Raw genomic sequence first — 22,255 nt, forward strand, 5'->3', positions numbered from 1 at the left:
TCTGCCGGACCAGTTCATCCATATCGCATTGCCCTGCGACTGCGGATGTGGGAACCTGGCGGCAAAGCTTTGGCATTTTGCGTTTTCGCTTGTCGCAAATAGGTCTATCTCTGGATGACCCCACTGCTGGAAGTACGGTTGGAGTACTGATGGGTGTAACTCCCACTCGTGCATCTGGTGGCTGTGTCTGCTGAGCAGATCCGCCATCTGGTTGTCCTTGCCGGGGAGGTGTTCTGCCATGAGGAACATGTTCCTCTGAATGGCCCACTTCCACATGCTCTGAGCCAGATGAGACAACTGTGGAGAGTGCGTTCCTCCCTGCTTCTGTATGTAGTACATGGCAGTCATGTTGTCCGTCCGGATCAACACGATTTTGTTGCACAAGTGTACTTTGAATGCTTTCATAGCCAGGAAGATTGCCATCAGCTCTAGAAGGTTGATGTGCATCTTCTTTTGTTGTTGTGTCCATAGTCCCTGCACTGTGTAATGGAGTACATGAGCTCCCCATCCCTGGAGAGACGCGTCCGCCGTCAGTATTATCTGTGGGACAGGCTCTTGGAACGGTCGGCCCTTGCAAAGGTTTTGTGGAGTCCACCAATGCAGAGAGTTGTATGCCCGACCGCTCACCAACACTAGGTCTTTCAACTGTCCTTGAGCCTGATTCCACTGACGTGCTAAGCACTCCTGAAGCGGGCGCATATGTAGTCTCGCGTGTGGGACTATGAAGATGCAGGAGGCCATCATGCCTATCAACTGCATGAACACTCGCGCGGGAAGGGAGTGTTGTGGTTTGAACTTGGAAATCAGCATTTGCATGCTGTTGATTCTCACTAAATTTGGCTGAGCTGTGGCCGCCAGAGTGTCTATAGTCGCACCTAGGTACTGTTGTACGTGTGCGGGCCGTAGATGGGATTTTGGGTAATTTAGTGAGAACCCCAGACTGTGAAGGAGGTGAATGGTGCGGGACATGTGGCTGGCACATTGCTGGGCTGACTTCGCTTGAACGAGCCAGTCGTCCAGGTAAGGGTAGACGTGTATGTGCTGCCTCCGTAGATGTGCCGCCACAGTAGCTAGGCACTTTGTGAACACCCTGGGTGCTGTTGTCACGCTGAAGGGAAGGACTTTGAATTGGTAGTGCTGCCCTTGAACAGTGAACCTGAGGTATTTCTTGTGTGAGGGGTGAATGGGTATGTGGAAATACGCATCCTTGAGGTCCAGTGTGGCCAGAAAGTCTCCCTGCTTGAGCAGCGGGAGGACTTGCTGTAGAGTGAGCATGTGAAAGTGCTCGGAAAGAATGTATCGGTTCAGGGGTCTCAGGTCTAATATAGGTCTGAGTGACCCGTCCTTTTTCGGTATTAAAAAGTACAGGGAGTACACCCCCGTACCTTGCTCGTGGACGGGTACGACCTCTATTGCGCCTTTTAGAAGCATACTTTGCACCTCCTGCTGTAAGAGCGTTAAGTGCTCTGAGGACATAGGACGGTTTTTTGGAGGTATTGTGGGTGGAGTCGAGGTTAGTTCTAGACAGTAACCGTATTTGACAATATCTTTGACCCACCTGTCCGTGGTGATGGAGTCCCACGTGGACAGGAACCTTTGTAGCCTTCCCCCCACAGGTGTTATGTGGTCGGGAGGAAGGGAGAGGGCGTCACTGCTTGTTCTTGGGGGAGGACCTGGTGTTGCCGTAGCCGCGTCCTCTGCCCTTTGTGCTGGAGCCACGATATCCACCCCGGGTGTTTTTATCGTAGGTGGTTTGTGTCTTGCCCTTGTTGTATGTTTGCTGTGACCCCTGTCCTCTACCTGCTCCTCTATTCCCGGGGCGACGAAAGGAGCCGCTCCGAAAGGACTGAGTTTGGAGAGCCCCCATGGACTTTGCAGTGTCCGTGTCCTTTTTTATTTTCTCTAGGGTGGTGTCAACCTCCGGCTCGAATAAATAGTCGGGGTTGACAGGCTGGTTGAATATGTTATTTTGCACCTCAGGTTTGAATCCGGAGATTCGCAACCAGGCATGTCGTTGCAACATGACGCTAGTGTTTATGGCCCTGGCAGCTGTGTCTGCGGCATCCAGCGCACACTTGATGGATGCGTTTGTGAGGAGCTGTCCCTCCCTGATGAGGATCTCTGCACCTTCTTTGTATTGGTCAGGGAGATGTTGGAGTAGTTGCTCTAATGTGTCGTAATGCGCTCGATCGTAGCGAGCGAGGAGCGCTTGAGTATTGGCAATGCGCCATATGTTAGCTGCCTGGGCGGCAACCCGTTTGCCAGAGGTCTCTAGCACCTTGGACTCTTTGTCCGGGGGAGGAGCATCACCTGTTGTTTGCGAGTGTGCCCTTTTGCGAGCATTCGCAACGACAATGGAATCCAGAGGTAATTGGCCTCTAATGTAAGTAGGGTCCCCAGGCGCTGATCTGTATTTCTTGTCGATCCTGGGGTTTATCACTCTTGCCCTGGTGGGTTCCTTGAAGATGTCCTTTGCTGGTTTGAGGACCCCCTTCAACATGGGCAGAGTCTTTATGTTCCTTTCTGAGGATGCAAAAGTATCCATGAGAAAGTCGTCCTCGATGGTGTCAGAGTGAAGTTGCACCCCATGATTGGCCGCAGCCCGTTCAATTAGAGCGTTGAACGCTGCAGTGTCCTCTGTGGGAGATGTTTTTGCTCCATAGAGTTGCGGGTCCTGTGCATCCAGAGGTGCACCTGAGTCTACAGGGTCATCCCAAGCTTGATCAGGGTCCTGTTGGCCGTCAAGGTCCATGTCTCCGGGGTAGGGGACTTGGTCACCCATGTAGTCCTCCAAAGCCTCCGTGTCGGAGTGTGTGGGAGAGAAGGACTGTGGATCCCGGTAGGGGGAATGGAGAGGTTCATAAAGAACTGGTTCTGAAGCCACTGGCAGCTTTCTTTTAAGCGGGATCCGGAAGGAGTCCAAAGCTGGCTCCGAAGTTATTCTCCGTTTGTGGATCATCATCCTGCCGGTGTCGGCGTCGATGAGATGTGATGGAGACGTCTCCGCAGGAGAGCGTTCGGCAGGAGTAATCGTGGTGTGGGTGACCCGTGTCCTGATTTGGAATAGTTTTGGGGCCGTGGATGGTGGCAGGCCAAAAGTAATGTTGGCTGGTGCCGAAGCTTTTATCGGCTCGGAGCCCGATGTGTCCTGAAGGACTGTTTTGGTTTTGGCGCGTTGCGTCGCAACAGGTCGCACCTGGAGCGCCATCGATTCCTTCGCGCCGACCGGTTCAGTAGAGGTGGGCGTGGATTTTTTCGGCGCCGGTGAGACATCGAGTCGAGGGGCGGTAATGGCCGTCGACGTCTTCGATGAGTGTGGCTTTGGTGGTGCCGTTGAAGCGGTGTGAGACGCAGCAGGCAGTTTGACCTTTGGGGTCGGAGCCGATTGCGTCGGTGCCGAGAGCCGAGTAGGTTTGGTGGCACCGAAGGTCTTTTTCCTTATGTCGACTCCGACGTCGGCCGCTTCAAGCTCGGCACCGAAGTCTCGTTTGGTGCGCTCGGTGCCGACGGGTTTTGCTGGCGTCGAAGGTGTGGTGGGCCTCGATCCGAGCAGCGCTACTTTCGGTTTCGGTTTCAGTTGAACCAATACAGCTTTTGCTTTCGGTTTCGAAGAAGGGAAACCAGCCGGTTTGGGCATTAATGGCTGCCGCTGAATGTCCGTGGCCGGGCCCGAGGGCGGGGCCGAAGAACTGCGGGATAGGTCTTGGGTAAGGCCCGAAGGCGATCCCTCGACCGGCGCCATAGACTGTTGCACTGGGATTTCCTCAGTCTGTACGGGTAGGCCTTGCTCGTCACCGGAGCTACTCTCTTCGGCCCCTAAGGCCACATTGTAGTCTCCTACCTCGGTGTCGTCTTCATCTCTGCGAAAGAGTGTGTCGTCGACGTCTTCTGATCCGGAGTCATGTTCGGAAGCGGGACTGGAGGGTAGGTTCTTCGACATCTTCGGTCTCGGCGCTGAAGATGTCGGCCGGGGCCGGTGCCGCTTGCTGCGCCTCGAGTCTCGCCGCTTGTCGATTCCGGAGAGTCTTCTTGGATCGAAATCGGGCACAGGCCATGCATGTAGATTCGTTGTGATCCGGTGAAAGGCATTTGTTGCACACCGGATGGACGTCGATGTGGGGATATTTCGCATTGCATACAGGACACCGCTTGAATGGTGTCCTCGATTCCATCGTCGATGTCGGGTCGATGGTCGGGCAAGATGCGAAAAAGTTGATTCTGGAAGTTAGTAAACTAACAAAGATACTATCGATACCGATCGGGAACAGTACCGACGCGAACTAAAGGCCTTTTGGCCTGGAAAAAGTTTTTCCTAACTTGAGTCAAGATAAGCACATCCGAACCCAATGGCGGAAAAAAACAATCTGAGGATGGAGAGGATGCCCATGCGCACTGTAGTCCAGGGGAGGAGTCACCTATCCCAGGATACTTCGAAGCCTCTTCCAGGACAACAACGTGCAAACATCCGGACCCAACACTAGGCGGCGATCTATGCACAGATATGAATTCAGCAGCCCACATGCCTCGAACTATGCCAAATATCAGTTATGGCTACTGAGGAGGGATCTTCCCTTGCCACTGTAATTCATGGTACAGCAGTAACTCTTGATTTAGTTCTACCTACAAAAGAGGTTATAACTATTTTACTGCTGATAATTTTGCATCCATCGCGAACTTCACAGCAGCTTTTACTTCCAGATGTTTTAACGGGTACTTGAGCTAAGCCTGGATCTTGCTCTCCAATAAAGAGGTAGATTCTGAGGAGACAATGACCAGCCCTGGGAGATTCAACATTTACTTCTTCAACATCCAACACTGGAAAGCTTGATAGCACAGACAAGTCGCACTAACCTAAATGCTTTTCCAACCACCCCACCTGAGAGAGAGACTAAGATGGAAGCATATGCAAAGAAGATTTTTTCTTCAACAAGTTTGGCATTACGTTCTGTACATACTTCCTGCGTGTTGGGTAGATATTCTCACACTTTGTGGGATAGAGTTGCTGCAACACCGGAGGCTACCTGGAAACATTTTCACAGTTTGGTTTCAGAAATCATCTATACAATCTGGACTAGATACATTAAATTGTTTGGGTAGAGTCCTGGGGACCAGTGTGGTCATAAGAAGCCATGCTTCCATCCGTTCAACTGGGTCTTCTACATATGTCCAGCATTCTTTGATGGATATGCCATTTGATCACTCAAGGTTGTTTGGGGAAAAAGCAGGCAAAGCAAAGCCGGCGTGTCTGTTGTCACATCAACAATGCCCCTTTCAGGGGTTTGGTAGAGGGTACCTTCAGAGACAGAGATTGTACAAACCAGCAGTCCAACCATTTCAAGGATGCGGTCGAAGAGCAGGTAGACAGTGTACAACCACACAAATACAACAGTCTACCTTGATGCCTCACGATGGGCTGGTTGGGGGTTGTATCACTTACTACCTTCTGGCTTGGAGAAGCATAACTTGAGATCAGATTGTGGCACAAGGTTACTCCCTACCCCTTTCAAACATTTCCTCCGAACGTACCACCACCCCCACAATTTATGTAGGTGGACCGCTTCTCAAATCTTCATTCAGAGGTTCAGGCTCTAATGGAGAAGTGGGCAACAGGGAGAGTTCCATATTCAGAAGGAGGGACTGGTTGTTACTTCTGTTATTTTCTAATAACAAAAGAGGATGGGGGTGTTTGCCCTACTTTAGATCTTCAACTTCTGAACTTCTTTTTGAGGAATGACAAGTTCAAAATGCTCACGTTGGTCCTATATGCTCTGGATCCAGGCGTCTGGTTGGTAGCTTTGGATCTGTGGGATGCGTATTTTCCCATTCCCATTCTGAAGTCTCACAGATGTTATCAATCTTATCAGGTGGCACAGGAGCATTTTCAGTTCTCTGTACTCCCCATGTGCACCTGTCAGCCCAAAAGGAGGTTAACAAAGGTGATGCAGAGGTTACAGCTCACCTGCAGAGGATGGGAATACCAGTCTTCTCGTAACTCAATGACTGGCTGTAGACTCGCCACAGGCAGTTGCGAACCATCTGAAGAAGACAGACGACATATTGATGTATTTGGGTTTTACTATCAATGTGCCGAAGTCACACCTGACTCCTTCGCAAAGACTCCCTTTTATCGGAGTTACATTGGATACGGTGTTGTTTACAGCTATACCTCCGCCTCATCCAGTCCAGGATGTTTCAGCCTGCAGCCTGGATCTCGGTGAGAGCAGCTCTGAGGTTCCTGGGTCTCTCAGTCTCCTGCATCCTGCATGTGGACCACGCCAGGTGGCACATGCAGGCTCTACAGTGGAATTCTCTGTGTGCTCAACACCGAGATTTATCAGAATTCATCCAAGTATCCAAGGAGATTGCAAAAGATCTGCAGTGGTGGCTACTAGACTGCACTTGGACCTAGCAGCAGAACCCTTTCATTGCCACATGCAACTATAGTGATGGATGCGTCTTTACTGGATTGGAAAGGTCATCTGGGAGAGATGAAGATCAGAGAACTCTAATCTCTGGAGGAAGCTCGTCTTCACATGAATTTATCGGAGCCTCGGGCAATATGATTGGCCTTAAAAGCTGTTCTTCCAAGGATCAGAGGGCAAAGAGTGCAGGTACTAACAGACGGTACGACAGCCTTGTGGTATTGCAAAAAACATGGCGGAGTGGGAATGTGTGTTCTGTGTCAGAAAGCTATTTGTCTGTGGAAGAGGTTGAGTGATCATGGTATATCTCTGATCGTCCAACACCTGGCAGGATCTTTAAAGGTCAGGGGAGACAAACTCAGCCAGCAATACCTCGCGGATCATAGATGGCATCTATAATCAGAAGTGGTACGGAGTGTCTTCCAACAATGAGGAGAAACCTGGCTTAATCTATTCACCACCGCAGAGTACGTGCAATGTCAAGAATTCTGCGTGCTGGAGTATCCAAGGCAGAGCAAAGAAAGTGGTTCTGTTGGGAATAACGTAAACCGATTTTGAAATGTACTTAATACATGTATTCAATGTTTCAATCGTCTTTAAATGAAAATACACACACATATAACTACTTGAAAAGTATAAGGAACAAATTCCCTTTTTTTTTTTAATTTTTTTACTGTATATAGAACAAGCAAATATTGTTTTAGAAAAGTATTTACAGGACTGACCAACAACAACATAAAACAATTAGTGACTGATCGTGCTTAGTGACGTGACATTTAAACAAAAATTCACATGTATAATCATACACATATTTACAATGACGAACACAGTTTAAACACAATGGTCCAAAATCAAAAGCATAAACCACAACAAATGATATTATTCAATATTCTAATGGTGGATTTGCATGGGCAGATTGAACAGGCAACGTCGACGTTTCGACCCTACGAGGAAATGTAGCTTTAGAAGCATCTAACACGGGTCTTCATCAGGACAGACAGGGGGGAAGGCAGCCTGTAAGTACAAAAATTCAATCAGAACTATACGTGTGTAGTATGATTCAATATGAACTGAAAATTCAAATCAGAAGCAGAAGGCTCACCTGGTAACTAGGAAATATATGATTTAGATTCCTAGGGTCACCTGTGAGACGGTGTCAGCCGACACCTATCTCACTCGTCTATTCTGTAACAGAGAAAGAAGATTAGACTAGTACAAAATCTTCCATACAGATCTACTCCGTATAACGTAAAGCAATTGAGACACGTACCTTAAAGGTTATTTACTACAGTCAAAAAGTGGTGCCGTCGTAACGATCACAACAAACTGTGAAGGGAACAACATGATTTAGAATCCTTCACATAAACGGAGTATGTTATAAAATTGACTAAGAATGACTAGGATAGGAATAGATAATAATCCACAAAGGAAGTATACGCAAATCGTTAGCGCACAGCTAAACATAATAAATAATCTGAGGCAAACGTGATAGTTTGTATGTACACGTTTAAATAATATTTGTTTAAAGCATTAAAGAAAACGGGTATTTAGCCAGAACAATTCCAGCCAAAGTTGAGATTATTTTGACAATGCAACGATCCTCACGAAGAAAATTAAAAAAAAAAAAGATTACGTGTAGTCACAAGGACACATTAGGTCCTAAAAAAGCCAAACGTCTTAATACACTGAAAGCGGATCAACCAGTTAACAGGACAAATCATCTAGAACGTATTAGCCGGAAAGTAAGAGTGCGTACGTTACATACTAAATGGTTAATGTCAAGTGAGCGTTATAGCAAGCGGTAACTAGGCTCATCGTTATCTCATACAGCGGTTCCCACGTAGGGATTAGTCAACAAACTTACTTAATGCACTTCAAAAACAAGTCCGGGTTCGTCAATTCCTCCGCAACTAATGACAGCGAGCGGGTAGTGAAGGACGCTATTTAACGTAATCACGAGGGGCGTGTACAAACGTGAAACTAAACACGCCTCTAATTGGTGCAAAACCTGGTTAGGATTCTATCCTCCCCCTTATTCGTGGTAAGAAAAACGATAACCACAGTCATTTATTAAAAACCAAGGATGGAGGCTTGGCAGAAGGGGATCACGAGGGGCGTGTGCCCACGTGAAACTAAACACGCCTCTAATTAGTGCAAAACCTGGTTAGAATTCTATCGTCATCCTTATCTGTGGGAAGGAAAACGATAACCACAGTCATTTATTAAAAACCAGAGAATGAAGGGCATCGTGTAGAGGAAAAAGCATTTTAGAAACCGTATATAACGGAGATGTCTAACGTTGTTAATTGATCGTGTAGGTCGGGTCCCTTAATGATACAAAGGTGGTATATACAATATATTGTACTTGTATAGTCAGTGTCATACAATAACATGCTAGGAGTCCTTGATTTCACAGTGCAGCATGTAAAACAGTGGTACGTGAATTACAAATGCAGACCATTATTTTTGTATACAAAAACGATTCAACTCGTCATTACCACTAATGTAATACATTGGATTAGTATAGCTGAATACAGAAATGTACAGTAGCCCACACAAGAATATTCATATCACCTTAATGATATAAGCAGCCAATGAATAATGTGTCCATTCAAAGTACAAAGAATTCTACATATCAATAACACTCCATCATGGAGTTTGAGCAGAGGCAGTTGATAACATATGTTCTTCATACAGAAGTTGTTGGTGGAATCCTGTAAGCCAGGCATCCACCTGCAAAGACTGTTTATGATGGACACTGGAAGAAGAAAGCTAACTGGACCCAATAAAAATTGTGGCATCATTACATGGAGAGGGCTCACAACTGTACCACATATTAATCAACTTTCCTACATTGTACAACTGAGAATTACTAGTAAAGGGAAGCTGTACCTTTTCTTTTAAACTGAGCCAGCCACATTGCAGGGGTGGGTGAAAAGATGAGTTTAGAGGCTGGTGGCCTGTATGTCTCTCCATATTAGTGCAAATTCCACTAGGGTTGAGTGAGAGACAGATACAGGCCCTTATTAGCAAGATAGTCACTTGTTTAGAGATGGGCTGGGGACTTTTTGTCTTTGATCTCTGCATTAGTTTATATTGTTACATAATCTGTCACTCTGATACCTTGTCTATTCCAACTATCAGCTACCTCAAAATTGTGGTGTTTCAGGAGAGTGGTTACTGGTGCTATCTTACAGTGCTGTGTGCTTCCTGCATGGCCCATTGTTGTTTTTCCTATGTTAGCCTAGTTGTATACATTATAGGCCGCATTTCTTTTGCACATGTTACTACATAAACATGCTTGCGTTTGTGCCACGTTGTATTTTCACACAGAACCTGCATATGTTTTTGTGTTCTGTTCTTTTCCTGGGATTTAGTCTGAACACCATAGACAAGGTCAAACAACAATGCCCCTAGTTATTTTCTCTGGTAGGACATTAGCACCTAGACATAACATGAGAATGTAGCTGCTGTTTGTGAGCACACATTTCTTGTCATAACTGGGGATGAGAGTTTAAAAAAGGACACACTGAGCGAAGGTCCTTAGGCAAGATTAGCGCATTGGCTGAGATGTAGACGTCCATCTATGTATGCTATGGTACGGGGTTCGCCACTAATTCCAGAGATCTTTGATATATAATCATTTAACTTTAGTAGGGCTGAGGTTTAAGGCTAACCCGTCTTATAACATGACAGGCCTTTTTATGGTATATGATTTGTTAACCATGCTAGCGATATTTTTGCTATTATTTTTTTTCCTAATTGTGGCTCAAATATCTTACAGCACAATAGTTTAAATACATCTTCTAAACTTCCTTTGCATCTCTTGTTTAGTTTTTTTGTGGACAAGTACGAGTGAGAGCAAAAAAAGGTGTGTCCTGTTACCGCGATCCCTGATTGGATCGAGAGTGTTGTTTTCTGGGGTACCAACTCACTGGTTGATCTGGAAAGGTTAAGAGGGCAAGTGAGGCACTACAGCTAGTCGGACTCGGGCTCATAGATACTGAGGTGGTATGGCGACTCAGACCCTAGATGTTGATGCTCATTGGTCCAATATTAAAAATAATGAGGCGACCCGGTGTCCCTCAGAACCTGGGTATTAGTATTAGTATTAAACAAAACAATTGGTTCTGTCGGGATCTATACAATTGCTTACCGACGTGTGCACTATGAGGTTATCGTGAGAGCAAGCACGACAGTTTGAAGAAAGTACACAAGAAAACAAGCCTCGATAACCTGTCCTTTATAAACATTGAACCTTACCAAAATTAACCAACTGCGATTAGGACAACAGATTTCAAACAAAAAGGTTTGAAATATGAAGAAACAACACAATAATCGTGGAAAGTGAATAGAACTGCGTTTAAGTTACCTAACTGGAGATAGAGGATTGACCTTTTAAAAAAGCCAACAATCAGAAACTGCTGCAGAACATTTTAAATTGAAGAGAGGTAGAGCCATCCTGATTAGAGCTACTGCTAAAAGAATTTGTGACGGAGTCCTGACTAAGGCGCAAGCCGAAACGCGCGTAGCTAAGAATATATACCGCCTGTCTCCCCATATCAAGAAAATGTTGAATGTATATAACAGTTAATGGCATTGTTATCGGATGTAATGAAATGCACATATTTAATTGTCCTCCCATAAATAATCAAATCATTGATATGGATATATTCATTGAGAAATGTGAGAGTAATTATTAGTACTAAAATCTATGTAGGCCAAAACAACCTTTTTTCATAAGAAAATTATCTGCAATAGATAACTTTTTATAGAAATTATTTATATCAAAAAGTGATTATTTTCATCAAACAAAATAAAAAACAAAAAATAAAATAAAAAGGAAATCATAAGTTGTTGTATATTTGTATATTTGAGATGTGTGTGGTCGCTTTAAATAATTTATTGTTATAGATGTGCCTGTATTTTGTTGTTGACCCACCTGGCCAAGGTGATCTTTTCTAAAAGTTACAATTGCTTAGGGTACTGTTTGTAAATACAGAGAGCAAATACTTTTTTCACAGAACATAGAGCAATGATTCACAAAAGGAAAAAACACACACGAAATAAAAATCAATAGTATATTCTTAAATGAGTATAAAATACTAATGGCTGTCACCGTTTACAAATTCAATTGCAACAAGGAACAATAAGTGACCGTGGTGAAAAAAGTGACATATAGTGATTTAGTGATATGAACAGTACACTATATACAAGACAAGTACATGTGAGATAAAAATGGGGGAGGGGAATAAAGAATTGAAAACGTTTTGTCCTGTTGCTTTTTGCATACATCCCAACAGAACCAATTGTTTTGTTTAATGCTCACGGGTTCCAAGCATAGTTCTGTTCCTGAACAGAATCCCTGCAACAACAGGTAAAAAATGTAGGCATGCCCCTTAGTAAGGCCAGTACTTGAATCTACAAGGCTATGCTGTCCATATGAAGATGTGCCTGTACTTCACATTATATGTGCTCTGATAAGTATCAATACAAATGTTTGAAAAACTCTTTGATGTACAAAAAATACCATATAGAGCAGAAGCAAAGCTCTTAATATCAACAAAATCTCTTATAATGAGATCACACAACCTCAGATGACTTGAGTGATATATTGATTGGGTAACACTGTCCTGGCATCAGATTTCCCTCTAAAGACGAAGCTTAAGCACCACCTCACCCACCCCTGCTGCTCCCCTTAAAGGTTGCTACTCACCAGAGCACTGCATCTTCCTCGCGTGTAGACATTCTAAGAGAAAGCCAAGAGCTGGGAAGAGGTCCAGCAGCAGTCCAGCTGTTCTGCTTCGCACCTGCTCGTCGACTCTGCTTGAGTTAGGAACACATTTATCGTTTAATCCAGACCCAAGTGCTCTACAGAACCCTGGACGAAAATGAAAAGACAAATCACCAAAACAGCTCGCAAGGTACATGCTGTCAGAAGCACAAATGACAAACCCTGAATTCTTATCAGCACTTCTTCTGATCTTGACACAAACCGCTAGTAGGTTGATACCACAAACATAGTAACACGCATTGGCATAGCCAATAGGTCTCGCCTTTGGAACTTTATAAGTATTTAGTTATGCAGCACAATATCCTTACTGCAACAACATTAACTGTTGCATGGCTAAACACTTATAAGGTCCCAAAGGCGAGCTCTATTGGCTATGCCAATGCTTGTTTTTTATACTGAGGGCAAAAATGGAGAGCCCGTTAGAAACCTTCTCAGCACCTGATTTTAAGAACTGTCGGTGCTGAGCACCGGCAGGACCCGGCTCCCTTAAAGCCCCGGTTGTCGCCATAGGTGGGTCATATAATATTTCATGAATTAGTGCGCGGTCTCGTTGTTTATGGTGCGGATACTGGATACATTACAGACCCAGTCTTGTGTGGACGTTTCTCGGGGAGGGGGTGGGGTGCATTTCTCAGGCGGGGGCAGGTGTGTTCTGTAAATCTAGCCCTGTGTTATCTGCTCTTGCTTTTCAGGCCTTGGACTGGCTGTTGGGCCACAGGACCCCCATCCCAGGGGAGCCCCGGCCGCACCCCGTGCAGTGTGAGTGGAAGGAGCTGTCCAGCGGAGGCGGGATTCTTCCAGCTCGGCAGAGAGTCGAGGCCGGGGGGAGACCGGGCGGACAGCGCCCCCTGTTGCATCCCACTGTGTAAGTCACTATCTCCATTTAAATGCGTGTCTTCTAATCTTTGGGTGACAACGCTGTCAGAGCGGGGGGTGGGAGAGCTGGGGTGAGGTGCTGTCCAGGGCAGGAAGAAGGGGGCGAGCAGAGGGGCAAGGGGGTAGGTGGAGGACAAAATAGAGATATGAGACAGAGACAGGCCGAAGGACAGGGAGAAAATGGAAGGAAGATGGAGCTTGGAACAGTTAGGAAGACAGGTGGAGGCGTGAGACACGTAGAAATGAGAGGCAGGCTGGCATTGGGAGGGAGACAATGCGGTATAATGGGAGCACCGTAATACATGTAGAACTGAGGGGCAGGGTGACGCAGAGAGGGAGAGACAACACAGCAAAATGGGAGCACCGTGAGACACGTAGACTGAGGGGCAGGGTGATATAGGGAGGCAGAGACATTGCGCCATAAAGGGAGAGGTGTGTAAGGCACAGACTGAGGTACAAGGAAGTTGGCACACTTAGGTATAAAGGAAGAGACATGAATCAGCAAATGATTTGTCAGAGGTAGGCAAAGTGAGGTATAAAGGAAAAGGTACAAGGCCGAAAGAGGCAGAGGGACTACGTGAATGGAAGAGAGTGCAGAACAGGTGGGGGAGGTAGGCTCTATGAGGTTTGAAGGGCGAGCAGTGAAGCAGGGACTTGTCACGGGCCAGGGGAAGATGGGAGTGTGTGGCCGGTGGTAGGCGCAGTAAGATATCAAGGCATAGCTGCAGTGAGGTGAGAGAGACGGATAGAGCGGGAGAGGTAGGTACACGAGGTACAGAAAGAATAACTTGGGTGGTAGGATGAGGGAAGAGAAGAAATCGGAGAGTTGAATGGGGCCCGGAAGGAGAGGCAGGGGATATACTACGAGGTGTGAGGAGTGCTGTCAGGGGGCATGGTAAAAGACAGGAAGAACCAGAGGTATAGGTCACAGATGTAGGGGAGTATGAGGTAAGGTGAGAGAGGTATACATGAGCAGCTGAGGGACAGGAAGTGGCAGAAAGATAGGCCAGGGGAGGGAGAGCTGGGCACATTGAGGTACAAACAGAGAAACTGTAAGACACAGACTGGGGCCAGAGAGAGGTAGGAGATAGGCCAGAAATGGAGTGACACAGCGAGCTATAAAGGAAGCCTGTGAGAGAAAGACTGAGCAACAGGAAGAGAGGAGGGGGTGGGCTGGTGGGAAGGGAGCTTCGATGCAGCGACGGAGACGAGGAAAATACAGAGATCTGAAATAAATGGGGTTGTGAGAGAGAGTGGTAAAACAAACAAAAGAGAGAACTAGACAATATCGCAATAAAGTGTCACTAATGACAAAGAATTCAATGGAAAGAAGGCGACGAGGAGGGCTATATGAGGGAATATGCAAAGTGGCGACAACGAAAGAAAGTAAGGCAGAAAGACATTGAAGTATGCAAAGAAGAGAAAACAAGCGCGCGCTCCTCGCGCTAAAAGTTAAAAAACAAGCGCCCGTGAAAGTGAAAGTGATCACGATCGCGGGCTGTAAGAGTGTCTGCGAGCGATGCTCTTAATGAGCCATGACGAGAGAGGAAAGCCAGATGGCGTCTCAGCTCGTAACTGTGCGCGTAACCGCACGCTCAAGGCCACACAAAAAGCTGTGGTTGGCTTTTTAAAGCCCACTCACTAATTGTCTCACCAGAGCAGAGCATGCGCTGGCTCAGGCGAGACCTAAAAATGAAGTACTCATTTGAAAAATGCAAATACTTGTTTTTTTACAACTCGGTTTGTTCCTGAAATTTGGGAAGATGGAGATCTTCACATAAATGCAGTTTCCCAAGATGAGTTTAGTTAATTAAAAAACAGAAGATGGAAAAGAACCATACTACTGGTTCTCAAAAGGTTACCACAGGACTGTCCCTGTGTACAAAGTATTTTCCCTCTAGATACTTTGTACAGAGACACATTTCTGGAAACATTCCCAAGGTACTTCCTTACTTAGAATGAAAGGCACAACAGGAATAAGTCTGTGTTCAATTTTGGATGTGAGGTAAGGGGAGGGTTTTGCACTCGGGCAGCACAAGGAGCGGCATGTCTATGGAGATTTTCCATGTATCACTTGGACATGGGCTTGGGCAGATTCCCATGCACTGCTGCCTCCATGTAGGTTCTTGGGTCCAATGGCACAAGTACTACTGCATATCAATGAGTCACTCCAGTGGTGCACTCAGCTGTGCCAGAAAGTACGAGAGCACACTCAGAAACCTGCAAATATGCATGCAGTATGTGCCTCAGAAAAGTGAAGCAAGAACCCCAAGGAAGTAGTAAAGGAGGATGGCGTAAAGGTGTGGTAGTATCAGCAGGGTGCCCCACACAGCAAAGTCCTGCTCGTCACCAGTGAACAGACAGGAGGCTCAATGTACAAGTAGGGTTTTATAAAGCAGATCACACTAACACTACCAATTGCACTAACTCTCTCCATTTCTTTGAGGACAACTTATGCCAGCAGAACCCTCACCAGCGCAATCACATTCCATGGTCTGTATTTCAGAGCAAGACTTGGTGAGTGAACATTGTAACAGATCCATTTGACATGAGATTATCAACCCCCCACATGTCTCAATCTCACGTTTGTGTTAAAATACTGCTACATCTTTCCTTGCCGACACCTTGTTCTTTCAACTACTTGATCCAAATTCAATCATGTTCTCCCGATCAAACAAATCCAATGGGTAATGTTAGCTTCCAGCACGCTCCCTTGCATCATGGCGAAAGGTTGATGTCCTGCTGCTGCAGGGACATCTCACGGAATGCACAATTTCCAAAACAATGTCAATGGAGAGTATCCCTTGCATCAAAAATTCTGCCTTCTCCAGTAATCCCAACTATACTCCATTTTAAGTAATCGGTTGTTGCAGCGTTCCCTCTGCCAAAGGCCTATTTTAAAGATTTAGTATCACATGCAGCAATTTCATGCACAAAATAATACTGAAAGAACTGTGAGCAATAGTCTACAGGCACTACTGCATATAGCGTACCACCTTCGATTGAGGTAAATGGCCCTTTGTCTAAAGCCGTTTTTCTCTACTCTTATCTGCCATCTCCACCCTCCGCTAAGGGGTGGGGGTTCTCAATTATCTGAACTTTTATCATTTTACTCACATTGTGTATAGACATTTTTATAAGTGACAATAACACTAGGCCGACAGAGTTTCCACTTACTGTTGGCGTGGTTATGTTTCTGCTTAAATACCTCTCATTGGCTTGTGGAATGCTCTTACAAGACAATGACTGAAGTGGAATAAATCTCAGACCCCAACTACTCACTGTCAATTCGTCCTTGACGCAGCCAGACCGGTCAGCTGTGCGCCATACAACCTGTATCTAAGTCTTCATCCACGTGCTTCAACACCATATTAGCCGGACAACCTTCCAAATACTTGTACTAGCTCAAACGAGACTTAACCATGCTACCCACAGCTGTGACACACACTTCCTTGGAATTCTCTTCTTTCTCAGTCTCATCTAAAATGACAACAATCTGCAACCACCCTGAGCTTTCCAAGAACACATTGATTTCCCAATGAAACTACAACAAATCTAACGTCACCAGCATATGCGCCTCTATATGTAGCTGCCCTTTTTTGTAGTCAATATGTCAACTGCTAACAATCATGTCTTATGGTGTAGAGAATGCCTTACAATAGAAGCGCCGTCTCCCTTAACAATACACCACAACATTTTTATCTGGCACTGAGTTTCAAAACATTTCCAGCCAGTGCACTTATTTGAATCACACTACATTAAATCACCCAAACAACTTGCTCCTTTCTGATAAGATTGCAATAAATCAAGATTTTCAATGTCAACTTGCAGCTGTTCACACAACTCTGGTCCTGGCTCAGATGTAAACTTTGTGGCCTTTCTGCTGGCCGTGTTGGACCATACATCCCATACTAGTGACTGTAACCAACCTACATGAGGAAGGCATAGAGGCTGATAAAGAAGCACACATGCCTGTAGCCCCTCCCCTCTTTATTCCTTACCTCCCCCAATTACCTCCATTAGACCATTGGAGGGTTCATAGTGATGGAGCAAGGTTTCGTAAACAAGAAACTTACTCAGATGCAATCCTCTCAAATAACGCGCAACACTTTAATCAACCTATTTGTAAATACTAATATTGCATTACACACAATATATTGTATCTAGGGGAAGCTCTCCTATGTGTATTACTAACCAGTAACCCGAGTGTCTTAAAATGGTCGACAAAACTGCATCTACGTGGTATGACGTTTTCTATGCTTGAGGGGAAACATCTGCAGCTGCGCAATAGCATTTAAAATGGCCGCTTGAATCTCACATGTTAATGCGCATGTTTTGCTTAAACTAAACCTTGCAAGTTCTAGTAAGTACTAATGCGAAATATATAAATAAGTAAATGGGATTAGAGTAGTGATAAGTGGTATACAGTGAACTTATTTATTTTCGTAATCTAACATGTTTGTCTTTGACTATATCAGTGGTTCCCAAACTTTTTTGACCCGTGGCTCCCTTGACCTAATTGGCAGTTGGCCGTGGCTCCCCACCATTTTTTTCCGGGTGGGCGGGTGGGGGATGTAAGCCCGACCTCGGGAGTACTTCCTGTTGTCTTCCTTAAATTAATTGGGATGCAATGAAGGTATTATAATCATATTTGTAACAAAATACGAAGATAACAGCTGTTTAATAAAAATTTGTTAAGTGTGAAGCGATACAAGATTAATAGCCAAATATGTTTCCATGCAACTTTTGTTAACCACACAACAATAGTTCAAAAGCTGGGGTCAAAAGGGCCAGGCCGGGCCAGAGAGCCAGGCACAGCTTAGGCAGGCAGGGCCAGCAGGACTAGGCAGGGCCAGGCAGCGCCTTTGTTGCATTTACGCCCCTGTGCGAAGTCAGCACCCGGTGCGGTGGCACCGGTCGCACTGCCCTAGAGCCGGCCCTGAGTGAAGGGTGTCAGAGCACTGTACATAACACACACATTACACAGAGACTATCAAACATAGGTGTTCAAATCAGTGTATAGGACATGTTACATAAGACAAGGGATAACAAGGGGTGAATTCACATGTCATCCATATTGGTAGGCAGTATAGTTGAAGAGTACTTGGTCTGGAGAAGCACAAACTCAGAATTTCAAATGTAACACAACAGATTGGGGCTCTCTTTAATGACAAGAACAGATTTGTACACAAGTGAACCATTTGCTCAACATTTCAATAACGAAGTCTGGGGGGAAAACCCATATCTTCTAAATCTATACCTTGAAGTCTGCCACCAGTTATTTTATGACAGTTATTAGCTCACTGTAAACTGCAACTAACAAAAGGAAATCTCTGACAAACGCAGTAACCCAAGGACATGTTTACGTTACAATCAAAAGACCCATTCTCCGGAGCAAAGACGCACAGACAATGGCAACACTGAACCGATTAATTCAAGTATTACTTCAATCAGGTTTTGTGCTTTCTGTTAGTCTCCCTAAATAGGATAGGAATGCTATGTGGGTCCCAAACTCGCTGTGCCATAGGACTCAAACGGCACCTCAGTGATGAGGCCAAACAAGGCCAGAACCGGACTTGGATTGCTTGCATTCCTATTTAGAGAGGATCTGGTTTGGGAAGTCATTGAGAAGCTACATGCATAATTTACTGCTGCGGACAAACAATGCTCCAAGTTACTCTTCCAGGCGCTGTAGTATTAAACTGCCTGTGACGTCTGTTAGACATTATATATGTAACTCGACATTTAAAAAAAGATCTTGGATAAGGATCAGTCCTTTGCGCCACCACAAGCTGCCCAAAACCATTTTTCTGGGTTAATTTATGTCCCAGTCTGTTCAGGTGCATTTCTGCACTTAAGTGCCAGTTCTTCTAAGAGTGAGTGCTGAGGCTCGAGCTAGTTAAATACCCCGCATGCCAAGGGATGTGGGCTTTGGACACATGGAGGTCAGGGGTCACTGCGGCTTTGGGTGAAGAGGTTGCACTCTGTGTATATTAGACACACCGGGTCTGCACTATGAGGGGCCAAGCTCACTGCAAGGGGGAGCTGAAAATAAACCGGCGAATCCCCTCTCCCCCTCAGCCTGGTTACAGACAACCTCAGCTGCAATGTCAGTGAGAGCGTGCCGTGCAACACAGTCACTGAACGGACCCCACCGGACCCCACAGGAATCCCTCCCTTGCCAGGGTGTTTATGTGTTTTGAGTCTGCCATTTAGTGCAGTATTATACCTCTACTTGTACTTTGTACTCTTTTGTAACATGCACATATGTCACCTTTCCTTTTGTAATGTATCGTTTGGTACCTCTTGTATTTTGATTGCCTTTGATACATGCACAACGGCCACCACTGCCTCATGTAACGTAACTTTTGTTTTAGTCACTGTTTTGAGTGTCTGCCATTTATTGCAATTTTATTACCTCTACGAGTCTACGTGTACTTTGTATGCATTGTGCATGTTACCATTAAGAACGTACTACTCTAGCAGCTGGGATTTTTCTTTGCAAAGTATTTGATAACCCAGTAAGTTTGTTCAGTGCATATTTTTTCTGTTTAACTTCTGATTTGTGGTTCCCGTTCATGTGTATTCGACATGGTTGTGGTTCGGGAAGGCATGCAGTTTCCTTACAGTTTGTGTACAACCTCTAAAATGACCATAAGATTATCTTCTGCTGGTACGAGTTATTCTGTCATTATTTTTGCATATAAATAAACCGCTTAACACAGCGCCAACGTTTGATCTTTCTCATTAGCGAGAAACTTTGACGGCTCTTCACCCCAGAGGCGCAACTAGAGCCAAATTTCGGGGGGGGGGGGGGGGTGCTGAGCAAAAATTTCGGGGGGGGGGCCTGAACTTTAAGCAATAGGCAGAGTGGAGCTGCAGGGGCTCTTGGGAGGGGTGAAACAACAGCGAGGCCTCATTGACATGCAAATGGTCTTTTAAAGACCTGTGAAATGCTCGGGTGCAGCTGCTTTTTTGCCGGGGAAGGTGTCTCATCCCGGGCTGCCACACACGACGGGGGAGGGGGGGGGCTGAAGCCCTTTGAGTCCAATGGGTGTTGCGCGCCTGGTTCACCCTGCAGACCACGCAGCGCTTGCCCCTTCTCACTCACACGTCACTCGCAGTGCCATGGCTCTGTGTGTATGTAAACAGCGCGCGCTTCAGGCTGCGCCCACTGCAAGAGCTCTCTGCTACCTCACCCCAGCCCCTAACAGCCCCGCTACTGTGGCTTCTTGGAAGCGGTGTGCGTTTCAACACCTCATTCAAAAGCTGTTTTTTCTAGGGACAGTGTCAAGGTTTGATCCCGCCGTTTTTACAAGTGGCCCTTTGTCTGCACGCATTGTGGTCGCGGCGCCCCTGGCACCTCATTACGGCGCACCGGGGTGCCGCGGCGCACACTTTGGGAACCACGGGACTATATTATTAGTTCGTATTTGGGCCTCAGAGAGTGACTGAAATCCTTACCCCACCTGATCTGTGCGCATGCGCACTAAACCCTGCCCGGAACCATGAAGACATCATTGAAACCCAGCCAAGGACATGCTGGGGAAAATCTCATGAGAACTTAACCAATCGACCCGGACAAGTGCAACAATTATAACAAAATGAATAAATTGTATTGATCATAATATGAAATGCGGGTGGGAATAAAGCTTTGGGAAAGTAAATTAAGGGGCGGAAACATAGAACAAAGAACCTAACGAAAAATATTACATTTAATATGGTGTGATGAACTCACTTCCTTGCCCTGTCCAATCAGAAGTAGGGGAATACACGATATTGAAACATTTGGGGGTGGTACACGAACACAGAATAGTATAATTGAGGTAAGCTAGTTAGAGATCTGTCAGACCAGAGCCCGAGACCCGTCTGTCAGACCCGTCATTCCGACTCGTCACAGACCGGACACGTATGCTGCCACAGACGCTGTCCGAGACGCGGTCTCAGACCTTGCAGATGCCAGAGACCCTGCTCAAGAGACCGAAATACTAATCGATAATCCAATCATCTAGAAGGGTAATTGCGGAAGAAAGATCGAGGAGAGTAGTGCCAGAGAGGGGTGCGATGCTGGCACATACCGTGTCTGCTCTTTTTGATTTGTCAGTCTTTTCTTGGTACTAGCGCCGGGACGCCCCTTTGCTGGAGCAGCTGTTGCGCTCTATAAGTCACAATAACATAACACAACAGCGTTGCACTTAGAAGAGGTCACCTTCCCAGTTCTGAACCTGTCCTGATCCTCTGTCTTCCACCTGTCCCGGTGGATTCCAGCCGTCCCATCTTCAAGGAGTTGGGTTCATCTATCACCTTAGGTGAATATCATTCTGTGAAATCTGTCCTTATACCTGCTCTCTTCTTCTACCTTTACAGGTACTGTCATCACAATATTGTATTGAGATTTATTATTGGAACTAAACTAGATTTCTTTCCTGAATGAAACTCGATGTTAACATGTATTTGATCTTTGAGTAACAAAATTATTGATTAGATAAAACTTTTAAAACTCTTCGAGTCTGTGATTATTGAAGAAACGCTTTAATGTTATTTCTCTCTATACTACTAGCTACTAGATTCATTGACCAGAGGATATTTATTGTCAAAGAGATTGGATTGGTAAGATTTGGGTAAAGATGACAAAATCTTGCAGGTAAACAAAATTGACTCCAGCGGTACTTCTAGCTTATTTGTATGAATGTTTATGGGCCCAGGTGAGTATATGGTGTGCGAGTAACACAAGCTGGTAACCCGCTGGTTCAATAGGCAACAGCAGTATTGAAGCAATAAAAAAAACACACCACAATACAATTAAAGATGTGCTCCCTTTCCAACAAACTTACCGTGGTCCCAACCAATCAAGGCTGTTCTTGTAAGCAGGTGCAAGCACAAGTTCCAGCTGCCCAACAGGCATTCTTCAGGAATGGAGCCTGAAACAAGACCAACGATTTTAGAAAACAGGATTTATTCCTGTACTGGCTGACATAACAGGTCATGCAATTAGCGTCCAGCTCCAACCATACCACATGCAAGATTAACCAGATTCTTGGTTTCAAACAAGTAATAAAGGCTACATTAGGGCCACAGAGATGGGATACTCTCTGGTCACACCAATAGGCTGGGAGTTTTTCAGCATTCAAATTGCAACTCATACTGGAGGGCAGGGCATATG

The 22,255-nt window shown here is 45.6% G+C and overlaps 1 protein-coding gene across 2 annotated transcripts in view; it reads right to left on the reverse strand.

The window, feature by feature from the left end:
* Positions 1–22,255, reverse strand: part of CCDC142 (coiled-coil domain containing 142) — a 261,614-nt gene that overhangs the window by 170,774 nt on the left and 68,585 nt on the right. For both annotated transcript variants that reach the window (XM_085642907.1, XM_085642908.1), the window contains 2 exons: positions 21,927–22,013; positions 12,139–12,303 (listed from right to left, as the gene is read on the reverse strand). In XM_085642907.1, the coding sequence (XP_085499033.1) occupies positions 12,139–12,303; positions 21,927–22,013 (252 nt within the window). The remainder of the gene's footprint in view (positions 1–12,138; positions 12,304–21,926; positions 22,014–22,255) is intronic.

The sequence above is a fragment of the Triturus cristatus genome, chromosome 2_2 (genome assembly GCF_964204655.1).
Source record: "Triturus cristatus chromosome 2_2, aTriCri1.1, whole genome shotgun sequence".
Classification (NCBI taxonomy): domain Eukaryota; kingdom Metazoa; phylum Chordata; class Amphibia; order Caudata; family Salamandridae; genus Triturus; species Triturus cristatus.